The sequence below is a fragment of the Hyperolius riggenbachi genome, chromosome 7 (genome assembly GCF_040937935.1).
Source record: "Hyperolius riggenbachi isolate aHypRig1 chromosome 7, aHypRig1.pri, whole genome shotgun sequence".
Taxonomy (NCBI): Eukaryota; Metazoa; Chordata; class Amphibia; order Anura; family Hyperoliidae; genus Hyperolius; species Hyperolius riggenbachi.
Window position 1 is genome coordinate 254,514,672 of NC_090652.1, and position 14,631 is coordinate 254,529,302.

At 43.0% G+C, this 14,631-nt stretch overlaps 1 protein-coding gene across 7 annotated transcripts in view; it reads left to right on the plus strand.

The window, feature by feature from the left end:
• The window catches only part of TLK1 (tousled like kinase 1), a 525,870-nt gene that overhangs the window by 422,001 nt on the left and 89,238 nt on the right, over positions 1-14,631 (plus strand). For all 7 annotated transcript variants that reach the window (XM_068245535.1, XM_068245537.1, XM_068245536.1 and 4 more), the window contains one exon: positions 2,744-2,862. In XM_068245535.1, coding sequence (XP_068101636.1) covers positions 2,744-2,862 — 119 coding nt within the window. The remainder of the gene's footprint in view (positions 1-2,743; positions 2,863-14,631) is intronic.

Sequence of the window (14,631 nt, forward strand, 5' to 3'; positions counted from 1 at the left end):
TTTGCATGGGGGATAATCAGATTTAAAAGTGAATGATTTACTGAGAGATGGACAAATCAAGTTGTCAAATAGATCATTAGCTTTACTATTCTGATTAGACCCGTGCAAAGATCTGGTTCCAGCCATTGAAGATGGGAAAACTCTGAAAAGTCATATTTCACTATACGTTTCTAGTGGTTGACGACAAGAGAATAATTTGGCATATTTGCAAATTTGCAGTTTTTCTAGAAGTAAAAATTTGCAGGTTTTAAGTAGAATTTAGGACTGTGTATCCATTAACTGGCAGACGGAACATTTATCAACTGCCGGTTAAGTGGTCAGCATTTCTTGACTCCGATACCCACTGCAAATGACCTGTTCTTGTAAAACTGAAATATCCATATGGGACACATTTTGTGTGCATCAAATACTAGTAGATGACTGGGAAAATAGTCATAGACCTGTCCAAATTTTAATGGCTGTGTCTTTATGGTAATAGTGAGGAACAACTTACTATATTGTAACCATGTCCGATGTTTGTTTGGGGTGACCTTTTATAACTGATTTATTTTTGTCTAGAGATGTTTGTATGCAACTATTTTTTTTCGAGTGTGACAATGTCCATATTGGTTAGCCTTAGGCTGCAAAAACTTTAAGTTGTTTAGAAAACGCTTTCTAGGTTGTTACCCTGTACATTTTTAACTTTTCATGTTTATTATTGATACATAACTTATAATATGACACAAAATAATATTTTCACAGGTTTCTGGGATATTAGACTGCATTCATTTGTTGGAACTATTATGGTTGACGTGAGCCAGAGTGAAAGTCCATAGGGAACAGTTCCCTAATCACACCAGCGTCTACAACTTGAAGCAATCTAATTGGACAAATAGTGTGGGCATATTCTTACTACAACCTGTCTGAAACCTAGCAGTTCTAGAGGGTGCGGCTCAGCCAATCACAGTTGCAGAATTTTCTTATGGGTTTTCATGTTGGCTCATCTCAACCATACCAGCTCCAATTTGTCTTACCCAGACATTTCAAAATCTTTGATTGGTGACCACTCTGATGGTCTTCGATGTGGCTTTCTTTGGGCTAGTTCACTTTGGGGGCACTTCTGGGGAGGTTTTCAGTGCTTTGTTGATCGCTGGCGATCAGCAAGGGCTGTAACAAATTTAGCCCTATAGGATCATTCTAACTGTAGCCGTTGTGATTTGTATAAAACGTTTTTGGGGGCGATTGGGATGTGATTCTTGTTCTCTTGAACGAAAATCGAAAATTTTTATGATACAAAATCGCTATCGCTGGGGTATTTGCATTTTGCTTTCGGAGTGTGAACCAGCCCTTAAGTTACCTAGGAAATGCAACTAAATACTGAATGGTTGCCTTGCAGAAAGCCGCCATACATTTCATGTTTGTGCTTAAGTTACTAATTGTCTCTTTAGTTGTTGACTAATGCACTGGAATTTCTGATGCCTATAGTCATGGTAAGCAGTACCTCAAAGGAGCCAATCACAGACCGGCTTTTATTAGTCAGTTTACGCAGCTAATTAATGGTGAGTTATGAATGGCTGGTCTCTTGGAGGCCTCCTTCCTGAAGATATCTGAAATCAGTGCCTGTTGTGCCCTTAGGAACCAACATTTATCGTTGTGGAAATTGGATTGGTTGCTATAGACAAAGAAACAAATTCTTTCAGAAACTTGTGTTTTATATCAGTTTTGCATGCCATACTTTTTATTCTTAATATTCTGCCGATTCAGTTAAATGTGACCCATCTGTGATTTATGATGGATCTTTTCGACTGCTCTGTAATTTTTAATGATTATCTAGACCTATCCATGTTGGTTGGTGCAATATGCAATAATAAATCGTTGCTACTATAGCGTGATCTACCATCATTGTTTTACTGTAGCGTGATTCCTACCATCAGTGTTCACGCTATAATAGAGCAGTGTTCCGTTTAAATCAGTGTAATGGAAGAAGTCGTTCCCCTTTCTTACTGGTTGAATGGGCTGGTAACCCTTTCTTCTGCACCTCCATAGCAGCATCTTACATCCACGGACCTACTTGTTCATCCACATCACTGGGCCATCGCACTTGCACCAGGAATTTTCCTCAAGCAGGAGACATTTTGGAAGGATATGCTGTTTGTGTGTTTGTTTCTACAGTTAATCTTAACTTGGAGGATTTATGGGGTGAGGTATGAACAAAAAATGATGGTAGGAATCATGGCGGTGCTTTCGACTCCGCAGTTTTAGAAACCACCGAATCCAGGTACCCAACATTTCTTCAACTCTGACTCCTTAGTCTAATACTTATCAGGGCTGTGGAGGTGGTACAAAAAGTATCCGACTCCTCAGTTTATGAAACGACCTACTCCAGTTACCCAAAAATTGCTCCAACTCCTCAACTTTGACTCCACATCTCTGGTAGGAATCATGCTATAGTAATACCGATAAATCATCCTCGATAAGGCATGAATTGCAAAAATCCGCAACCATTTTTGAAAAATGTCTTGGTGTTGACGATGCAGATACTCAGTGTAGCATAGACAAGGCTTTTGTAGTCTGTTAGATACATAAACTCCTTTGTCTTTACAGGTAAGCCTGATGTTTGCTCTTATTTATCACTTGCTAAATGTCATATGATATTCCTGTTTCCTTAATGTGTACTTATAAATGTTTAGTTCGTTTAAATTTGTTGGACAACATTGCAGGTGTATTTGTGTTATTAAAATGTTAACACACTTTCTTTCTCCAGGTGTCATGGATGAACTCCACAGCTTGGACCCAAGACGGCAGGAGTTGCTGGAGGCGAGGTTCACTGGGGGGGTCAGCGGCAGTACTGGAAGCACAGGGAGTTGTAGTGTTGGAGCAAAAGTAAGTTAATTCCATCATGCAGACACCCTAGCCTTGATAGGCTGCTTTCTCATCACTGCAGGAATTAGCCACAAAATGGCTGCTTTTACAGGACAGAGGCAACAGGTGTCCTTTAACTGACAGTTGTGGATGCTTGTGGCCCAACTGTCACTTCTTATGAGCAGTGAAGGAATGGAGTAACGTCAGTTGAAATCTAGTTTGGGGATCTCTAATGCTGGGTACACACGATGAGATTTCCCGTTCGATTCCCGGATCGATTCGATTAAATCAAACATGTTCGATTGGATTTCGATCGTTTTTTCCGTCGATTTTGCATACCTATCATGAAAAAATCGATCGAAATCCAATCGAACATGTTTGATTTAATCGAATCGATCCGGGAATCGAACGGGAAATCTCATCGTGTGTACCCAGCATTATACTAAAAGACAGTTGTAATATGCACAGCTTGGACACACTGAGGCCGGTTAAACTGCACAGTTAGGGCCTGAGCCCACTGACACAGTTGTGTCTGCTTTTCAGTTACACGTCAATGGCCTCAATTCACTAAGCTTAACTCCTGTCTTTAATAACTCTTCTGAGCTGTTTTACAGTTATTACAATTATATCACCATGGTGATAACTGTAAAACAGCTCAGAAGAGTTATTAAAGACAGGAGTTAAGCTTAGTGAATTGAGGCCAATGTTACAGATGCAGGAAAGCAGACAGGAGACACAACTGCGTCAGTGGGCTCAGGGCCGCAGCAAACAGCAACTGCTCATTCAACAACGATTTGTCAGGATTCTTATATACTAACCGAAGGTTGTAAGTATGCATGGGCCCCGAGTGGCAGCTTAGTAAGGCTAATGCAGTTTTAGGCTGTGGCTCAGTGCGGCAGTTGTGGTGCGCAGGCTTTGTGCGGCAGTGGTGTGAGCTCAGGCTTTGTGCGGCAGTGGTGTGAGCTCAGGCTTTGTGCGGCGGGGGGATGGGGTAATGGGGGCTATCTAGCGATTGTGGTGTTCGATTCTTTTGAGAATGGGGCTTTTCTGGTACAGCAGATTAAAGGTGCCCACTAATAATAAAATGTTGTTTTTATCCAATCTTAACAAATCTATGTAATAGAAGGGTAAACTGATTTGAGTATACATTGGATATTTTAGGTGGTCCCTCATATTACATAGAAAGGATTAGACCGGACACATTAATAGTGGGCACTTTTACATGTTAACAGTTCACCATTTCTGTATTACAGTAGGTGTAATGTTGTAGTAGGGTTGGACAAACCATTGAAGACACATAGCCAGAGCTCCTGAAAGCAGACCTGGGAGGTTTGCAGGTGTTAGTGGACCCAAATTAAAAATACAAGATTTCAGAAATAAAATCTATTTTCTAAATTATAATAAATAGCAGGTTTTTTTTCAGCTGCATGATGACAAATATAAAATATTTTACATTTATTGGAGAAACCCCTCCCTTTCTTTCATATTGCCGGGACAGAATCCGGCAAACTGGTGGAGTAGGTGGTGTCCGGCAATGGAGGAATTGCTAATGGCTGCCACCTGTATAACCCTAGTTATGAAAAGAGAAGGGTGAAAAGCATTTACTGAAATGCTCATAGGCTTGAAGGAGTGTTTATTTATCTTTGTATGTGTCAGAGTGGTGCAACTAAATGTTTTGAATTAAAAAAATGTTTGGTTTGGGTCCGCTTTAAATTTAGATACTCACCTTGGGATATGCTTTCTCTGCCAGGCTGTTTCCTTGCCACCCCCCACCCCCTCCCCCAAGATCACGGGCAGCCGCACTGCATCTGGGCAGTAACATGGACATGCTTGGCCTTTGGCGGAAAAAGCAGAATCAGGTCCATGCTACTGTGCAAATGCAGGCTTGCGCATGCAGAGTAGCATGGACCTGATCGTCCTCAAATGTTTTTTGTTTTGTTTTGTTTTGGTTTTTTTTTTAGAAGAAAGCCGGGCAGGTTCATGCTACTACCAGGACTGTGGAGTTGGAGCAGTTTTGGGTACCTGGAGTAACTGGTTTCAATAAATTGAGCAATCTGATTCGGATGGGTTTTTTTTTTTTTTTTTGGTACCAACTTCACAACCCTGGTAAAAATTAGACCGAGGAGTCAGAGCAGTTTTGGGTACCTAGAGTTGGTGTTTTTTTTTAAACTGGGTCGTCTGAGTTGAAGCCGGATGATTTTTGCACTGACTCCAGAGCCCTGGCTACTACACACGTGTGTGTCGTTGACAAACGTTTTCTCTGAGAGGACACCACTGGAACGAGTCGATGGGGGAAGACGGGGAAACCCTCTGGATCCTCCTGAGGTGAGTACCCATTAGAGGCATCTTTTTCCATACAGGTCCACTCGCTACAGATTGTAACTAGTGCCTACTTTAGATGTTTTCTCTAATTTTTAATGGAAGCGATGGAATATGAGGGGGTTTGTAGCTGATAAAGTAGTGAACATCTAGTGCATAAAATCAGGCAGATTGATCCAGTTCATACAAGGAATGCAGTCATCTGCTGATAATTACAAGTCTACAGGGGCACTATTGTCAGTACATTTCTTTTTAAAATACATGCAGTCCATAAGTTTAAGCTAGAAAGCTGGATTGGGTAGCAACTACCTGTGTTGTAGTTATATGTATAGGTGTGTAACTTGCAGTCCCTTTTTATTGTATAGCGATGTATAGTATGTTGGCGCATTGCAATATAACAAAAAAAGCTAATGGGTGCATGTCCATTTTGTTATCAATATTAGTTTGATCAAACAGATGGAGCATGGTACAGAATCAAGAACAATTACTCCAACACAGGAAAAACAAAATTATTGAAGTGGGGTGAAACTCCATATTAACGGAAAAAATAAAAGCAAATAATCCAATAACAAATTATTTAGCTTGCCTATCCTGTTGTTTTAAGTGTTCACAGTCAGATTTAGGCTGGTTTCACAGTTGGACGTTCAAGTCCCACGTTACAGCAGCCAGTAACGCAGCCTAACTCACAGCAAGGATAAATCAATGGGCTGTTCACAGTGCCCACGTTGCGTTACATAGTAACGCAGCATGTTTAAACAAAGTGCTGCATGCTGTACGTTATACTAGGCTAAGCCACGTTAGACTATTTGCACATGCTCAGTAATGTTGGTGGAGGAGGTCTCCCCTCCTCCTTCGCAGCCAGCCACGTGGCTAATTAATATTCACTGCACTGAGGAGACTCCTGGTGGGATTGTAGTGTTGTCCGGATCATGAACGAATTGTTCATTTGATCCGGATCTTTTTTGTGAGTCGAATCATCCGGATCATCACAATGAAAGATTCGGTTCACAGTGGATGTCTATCTGGAAGAAACAGGAACATACAGAATGTACAGTGCAGGGAAAGTCCTGTCCTGCTAGTCATTTCACCCAGTCTGCTTCCCTAGTAAAATGATTCAAATGATTCGGTTCAAAGATCCGGATCTTTTCAATGATCCGATTCAAAAGATCCGGACTTCCTGTCACTAACCTGGAGCGGCTGCTTTGAGAGCTGCATAACGCAGCTCAATCTGACGTCCAACTTCAACACCACCATACGTTGCGTTATGGGGCGCGTTATGCGACCATAATGTCCCCTAAAACGCAACGTCTTGGTGGGAAAGTAGCCTTAAAGGAAATGTGTTTATGGAAAGGGAAAAAAAAAACAGTTTTCATCTTTGCTAGTTCTCGGTGATGCCAAAAATGACATCACTTCTGCTAATACCCCCCAATCCCCCCCCCACCCCACACACACCTTTTTTTCTTTTACCCAGCTCAGTGTTGCTTCAATGCTCATTTTACAGATTTCTGTTCCTCCTACAGCCAACATCACCTAGATCTTAGATTCTCAATGTGTGGTACGCGTACCCCAGGGGGTACTCCTGATGGTTACAGGGGGTACTCAGGCTTGATGTACTTAACCAAGAATAACAAATTTAGAGTTTTATAAAATGATAAATCTTATTTAAACAACACCAAATTAGTATTTTAGCTAATTAAAAGCAATAGTAAATGCTTGGAAATTGTTTTGAACCAATTATCATGTACTACGATTAAATATATAGTTGTCAAGTGGAACTTGTGATAATGTTTACAATGCTAAGGGGTACTTGGCAATTACAGGATTTTAAAAGGGGTAAATGTTGAGAAACACTGACCTAGATGACTGGCTTGCATCACTGGATAAACTCTTTGTGGGGGAAGTGGGGAGATTAATTTACCTTCTGGTCATAGAGTCCTTATCTTATCTGACCTTATCTACCCTTTTTTCTCTCTTTTCAAAATTTGCAGATACTTTAAGGTGCCCATACATCTAGTGATTTTGACGGCCAATCAACCAAGACAGATCTGTTTCTGATCGGAACTGATTGGAGAGAGATCTGTGGCCGCCATGAACCGCAGGTCGATTCCTGATCAAGTTCAGCATGAAATCACGACGCTTTGCCTTCCTTGGTGCCGTGCATGTATACTTTACCTATCTGTGTCCACCACTGTCTCCATCCTCTTCCTCGCCCCCCACGTGGTCGCCGGTGGGTGCATGACATCACACGCGCATCCACGTTATGCCCAGGGCTGTGGAGTTGGAGTCGGTGGTTTAAAAAACTGAGGAGTCGGATGATTTTTGTACCGACTCCACAGCCCTTTCAACCACGTGTGAGGAAGAGGACGGAGACAGCAGCAGACCCCGACAGGTAAAGTAGTCAGGCACGGGGGTTGGGGGGCACATTTTTACATTAGAGGGGACAGCACTGAGGGTTCTGTTGCTTTTGTCACTTCGCCCAATATTGCATGTCAGCCCGAGATTTTTCAGCATATCCAATTGATTGGGCATGCACTTGGCGGCACCAATGTTCATCCGATTCGATTATAATCATTGAATCAGATGGTTGATATGCTGCCAAGTCGCTTGATGTATGGCCACCTTTATAACACTTATGAATATCTTGATTACATTTTTATTCAACCTGTACATTCTGTCAGCCAGATTCCAAAGAGGTGTTGATGCTGCTTATTGGAAGTCTAGTGTGTGTGTACAGTGGCCTCCTGAGACCTCAGCAAGTGATCAGCCTGGTGTACTGATTTTGCTGAGTGCACTGTCTCCCCACTCACCCTGCCCACATGACCCACCACTATGCCAACCCCCCTTCCCCCTTTCCTTCCCTTTACTCCCACATAGCAACAGAACACGACACTAGTCTTCAGCCTAGCAACTCATCTGTACAGTTTTGCCCCTGCAATGCCGCCCTAGCAATTGAGTCCCGATCCATGCTGGGAAACATGCCTTGTATGTTAGTACGAGACTTTAGGAGTGGCTGTTAGCTACTAAATACCCCGCCGACATCACTGATGGCTGATGTAAGTTTGTTGTTTATTTGCTCATTGGATGACAGTGAAGGGAGGCGAATCAGAATAACTGGTCCTTGTCATCTTGACACAGGAAGTGTAGACATATTTTTTTTCAGCAAGTTGTTCAGGAATATTAGTAATAGCAGCCTTTTTATTAACAGTTTTTTAATAAAGCTTCAGCAACATATGCCAGTTTACTTGCAGCACATTCTAGCATTTTTCCCCTGTAAATTAAGCAATAGGCATTTTTAACAAAATGTCTGAGGCAGGGGACAGACTCATCTTTCAGTTTTCTTCGCTTATTTTTCTGCATGAATTTTCTGCACATCATGCGTGTTTGTATGCAGGGTAACATGCGTGTTTTTTTTTTTCACAACAGCTAGAGAGAAAATTGCCAAAACTGTGTAGACTTATCCTGCAAGATTTATTCTGCGCGTGAAAAAAGCATTAAAGTGGACCTGAAGAGATAAAAAAAAAAAAAAAAAGTTTCATTTACTTGGAACTTCTGCCAGCCCCCGACATTACCAAATGATCCTCCGTTCCACCACCGCGGCTCACTTTCACTTCGGGAAGCTGCTGTCCACTGTGTCCTCTGTTATGCTCCCGTCGCTGGGGGCGTACTGCACAGGCTAAGTAGAATTTTTCTCGTACTGCGCCTGCGCAGGACGCTCCTGGTAATGGGAGCGCATATGAGGGTGCGCAAGGCCAAGGCCGCGCATGTGCAGTGGACATCTACTTACACGTCGACGTGAACAAAAGTGAGCCACGGCGGCGGAACGGAGGATTGTTGCAGGACATTGTGGGCACAGGATGGCTGCATGATGACAAATATAAAATATTTTACATTTATTGGAGGAACCCCTTCCTTTCATATTGCCGGGACAGAATCCGGCAGACTGGTGGAGTAGGAGGTGTCTGGCAAAGGAGGAGTTGCTAATATCTGCCACCTGTATAACCCTAGTTATGAAAAGAGAAGGGTGAAAAGCATGCACTCAAATGCGAATAGGCTTGAAGGAGTGTTTATCTTTGTATGTGTCAGAGTGGTGCAACTAAATATTTTGAATTAAAAAAATGTTTGGTTTGGGTTTGCGGTAAGTGTGAACTAGTCCATTGATTACCATGAGTTCTCAGTTTTTCTGTGCAGAAAACAGTCAAGTGTGTTCCCTGCCTGAAAATTTTTTTCTTGCAAGCAAGCCTTGCAGCAGACTGTGCTGTTAGAGAAACTTGCTGACAGCTTTTGGAGTCACATGACCACCTGAGCAGCCACTGGAAACACTGAGGGGGAGGGAGACAGGATCTTTACCTGAGAGTGCAACATTTTAATTGGTTAGTCATTGCTAGAAACACCTGACCTGACAGAAATTGTAGCTACAAATATCTGGGCACTGGCTGCTGCTAATACAAACCTACTATTGCTTTACTCTGTAGTGTAGACCTTTCATCATAATTCTGTTGTTTTATTTGTGGCCTTTGCCTCTACTCTAAAAATTTGTCACGTGCTCCTTTTAGGATGGGAAAGAGTGGGTTGACTACATCACTACCTCTTAGTTCAAATAAGCTTTATTGTTTCTTTTGCTTCTTGAAAGAACTTGAATAACCTAAAAAGAGATTTTTCTGTTCACATTTCTTTAATATTAGATGTGCATGTGCTGTTCCTGGAGCACAGGCCTTGCATAAAGTCTTTCTCGCTGTATGTGCTTATTGCTGGGCTTTAGACTCTTTACTGTACTGTGCAGGTAGTTTATTTTTTTTTTAAGTGACTATAAAGCTAAAAATATACACAACATGTAGCGTGTTCTCTTTAAAAGTTCTGGTTTGCCGGAGTTCTTTTGACGGAAGACAGCTTCCGAGACCCTCTGTGCAACCACTTCCGACACCCAGCCCCGCCCCTTCCAGATCGGTGCCACGGCACTCTGTATCGGCGATAGAGTGCCAAAGAAGCGCCAAAGCACCCGTCCAGAAGGGGAGAGGTCTAAGTACCAGAAGTGGCCGCACGGAGGGTCTCAGAGGCTGTCTTCCACCAAAAAAAAACCTCTGGCAAGTCTATATAACTTTTACAGAGATTACGGTACATGTCATGTATATTTTTGGCTTTATAGTCTCTTTAACTTCCAGCTTTCTCTATATATACGATCTGATAATGTAGTTATCCAGGTGCCATTTAATAAAGCTTCCATAGCTAAAAATGTCTCTCGCAGTGATCACACTTGTATCTGTGGAAACCTCAGACGATTTCACAAGCGTTTTGACACACCATGCTTTTTTTTTCACAGGATCTGGTGATTTCAGTGAGGAAATGTATGTGCTGTGTGGAAGAGTTGCATCTTTTTTCAATGCTATACAGAATCTCAGATGCCTCCTGAAAACATAGGTCCCCCACAGAAAATCATTACATGCATGTTCATATGTGACTTCACATTGTGGCAAAATGCTGCTGACCTGCACAAGTGGGATCTTCGCCTGTGAGGTTTTGTGACCTGTTCTGAAGTAGCTGTGCTGGGGGACCTAATAGCAAGTCGTACAGGCATGATTTGTTTTGCTAAGTGGGTAGAGATGAAGTCATTTTAGACTGCTAGGAGTGGGACATAAAACATTACGGGGGTACATGGCCATGAATTTCCGTCCGTGATTATTGCACATCAGGCATGTTGGCACAAGATTTTTCTAGCATGTCTGATACATGCGACACATTGTAGAACCAGAGAGAGCTGAGAAGCGATCACTGGAAACATTATAATTTATACATTTAGCAGCTATGCAGTGAAATGCAATGGCAGCTTTCAGAGCAGATAAACTGTACTTTGGGAATTTGTAATTTGGAGACAGACAATATTACTTGTTTACAAATGCAAATATGATGTATGGGTAATAAAAAGTAGGTAAAACTTTTTGTTTTACTAGGTGGGTAGAGATCGGCCACCAAGTCTACAGATATATGGCCACCTTCAGACTGTGCAGGAAGAAATAACTGGCGATAGTGCTTCTGACCATGCACTAAAAGAGATTAATTTAATACCAGCTAGTCAAGGAGCTCCTCTACAGAGTGCCTTCGCAAACCTATAAAAAATGTTCACCTGCATGTTTAAAGAGAACCCGAGGTGGGTTTAAAGAATGTTATCTGCATACAGAGGCTGGATCTGCCTATACAGCCCAGCCTCTGTTGCTATCCCAAACCCCACTAAGGTCCCCCTGCACTCTGCAATCCCTCATAAATCACAGCCATGCTGTGAGGCTGTGTTTAAATCTGTAGTGTCAGTCTCAGCTGCTCCCCCGCCTCCTGCATAGCTCCGGTCCCTGCCCCTGTCCCTTCCCTCCAATCAGCAGGGAGGGGAGGGATGCAGGCGGGGACCGGAGTTCTGCAGGAGGCGGGGACAGCAGCAGACTGACACTATAGAGATAAACACAGCCAGCTCTAACAAGCTGTTTGTCAACAGCGTGGCTGTGATTTATGAGTGATTGCAGAGTGCAGGGGGGCCTTAGGGGGGTTTGGGATAGCAACAGAGGCTGGGCTGTATAGGCAGATACTTCCTCTGTATGCAGATAATATTCTTCAAACCCACCTCGGGTTCTCTTTAGGTTTTTGTGGATACTAATTATTTGTTCTGCTAGTTTATATCTCGGAGTCTCTTGTGCAGAATTGGTCATGCAGTTGGTTGTGATGCCTTGATTTCACACTTAACTGTGTATTGCACAGGTGTCTTCTGACTGAATTTCACAACTATTTGGGCATTTTCTGTTACTGGAGAATCCAACAGGGAAGGGTGACGTCACCATCCAGCCAGCCACAGGAGATGGGGGACGCCAGTAAGTTTTTGTGAGGATATCCATTAATCTCTTGGGGTGGTTGTATAAGTAAACGATGGCGCCACGAGCTTCAGTGCTACTGTAGAATTAAGATGATGCAAACAATCCATACAGTTTACGTGCAGTTAGTCTTCTGATCCATATTTGATACGGGGACGCCAGTGCTGAGCCTTTACTCTAAGCTTTTACCCTGTTTATCACCCGATAACTGCCTGCCCTCTTTATGGTGCTGTGATGCAACCAGCGGAGTGGGAACGGTCAAAACCAGTATGAGAGGGCTTTGGAATAAGCAGAGAGGGACATGTTATGGATGGGAGGAGGCTGTATAGGAGTGAGCAAGGGGCATGACAGGTTTTAAAAGGGGCGTGACTGAATAGTGGAAAGCCAGCAAATTTTTTGCAACAAAGTGGATATTTGCAAATGTATGTAGCTGGTAAATGGACCAGTGGAAACCGGCTGAGGTGGAATTTATTAGGTCCATTTTTGAACTGCGTAAATTTGCATACTTTTGTATCATTGACCATTCCTGGAGGTGGATTAGAGCATGACACCCTGATGAAGTCTGCAGAGCAGCGGATGTAACACGTAGGTGGGTGGGGTTCTGTCCTGCTGGTGATTGGCTGCCTGGTCAGTGACTCTAGTGGATACTGCCGCGTGTACTGCTCCCAGGGGTGTCAGTGTGCTACCGGCAGCATGGGTTGAGCGGTACACTGTGTCTCACTTCAAACCGGCTGGTGTACACTGAAGATCCTCAAACACCCTGTGGAATTCCGGAGAGGAGGCAAGTGAGAGCCACATGATAAACTGATCCAGGGAATTAAGAGGGCATATCGATTGGTGAGATTATACTACTCTATATAACCGCACTGCAAGCCAAATATGCTGCACTTCTCCAGCCATCATACACAGCTAATGCATGCTTCTCCTCCTCTCGGAAGATAGTGGATTATTTCACCGGTACTCGAGTGGGGTGTGAGTGAGCGTTTGTGGAGCGCTCCGAAATAGTAGGCATTTTAATTGCTCTTAATTTGGTTGGTCTGTGATGTTAAGTAATCTGTGCAATAAAGGTGGATTTATACTTTGCTAAAGCCGAGAGTAACAACCTTTTTTCTGTATATGATTCGGAAACTTTTGATTGTAGAGATGTCACTCCCCTCCTATGGGGTACTCAGCAGTATCACACTAATGCTGTTGAGATAGGCAAATATCCTTTGTTTAGGCAGTGATTAGAGCATGATCTTCCATTTTGGGGTTCGTTCTCACTGTTCTGTGGTACCTTTATAATGTAAGTTATCATACAACTGCTCCAATTGACTTACAGTGGGCCCATTCATGGCACGTTGTCTGTGTGGGGCTTTGGGTACAGTCATAGTAGCGCAAGCTGTGTGTTACCACTCAACATGTTATAGATGGTGACGAGGTACCGTGTGTTGTGATGTGCGAATTGCCAGCGGATGCCAATATGAAATCTGTTGCAATGTGCTGCACATTACAGCAGATTTGGTGTGAACTTGCCCTGCGTTAGCTTGTGCGCGGAAGTGACGGACGGCAAACATATTTTGGCGGGAGACCACAAAACTGAACAGAAGTCAGCATTTGATTCAGCTAACCAGCTGTAAGTTCTGGAACCCACTGGCATCACTTTTCTAAAGAGGAACTTCAACCAAGGATTGAACTTCATCCCAATCAGTAGCTGGTGCCATCTTTCCCATGAGAAATCTTTACCTTTTTCTCAAATTGATTATCGGGGTGTCTGTGTGGCTGGTATTGTAGTAAAACCCCTCCCACAGAGTGATGTCATGACAGTTTCCTTTCTGTGAACCTTGTTGCATTGTGGGTAATACGGCTGTTTCCAACTGCTAAGCAACCAGTATCTCCCTCTGTATGTGTATATCTACAAAAAAAAACCCATCCATTTTGTCTTATCGTAGTGTTAGTGGGAGTAGTTATAAATGATGGCAGTTAGTGCTGTCCAGTTTTTTTTCCCTTGTCTGACAGCAGTAAAGATGATGACCCACAGGCTCATTGTGGAGCAAGCAACATGAACAAATGACTAGAGATGGCCCAGTCTTGGAGAACTCATGGAGAAGCACATGATCAGTTTGATCAGCTGATAGATTTGTAAGCCTCTGATTTGCTGGTCATGATCATGTGTTAAACCAGGAAGTAATCTCAGCAAATCAAAGACTTATGCCGGGCATACACGGCACGTTTTATGCGCCGGTATCGAGCCAGCGGCTCGATGCCGGCGCGTCACCGCTCGTGCACGCGGAGCGATCCCCGAGCGGGGAATCTATCCGGCAGGTCATCGGACCTGTCGGATATTATCAGTCGAGCCATCAGCGGCTCGATTGATAAGCCTGCGGTCGAGCCGTGTATGCCTAGCATAACAAATCAGCTGATCAAACTGATCATGTGCTTCTCCATGAGTTCTCCAAGGCTGGGCCATCTCTACAAATGACATGCATGGCGAACATCAATCATTTTCTGATCTCTCTTTTTTTTTTTTTTTTTTTTTTTTTTTTTTTAACTTCTCACTTTGCAATGTATTACTTTTATTTTTTCCCCCTACTATTTTTCAGTAAAGTTTCTCTTAGATTGGTATGAAACTCAGCATTTCCCC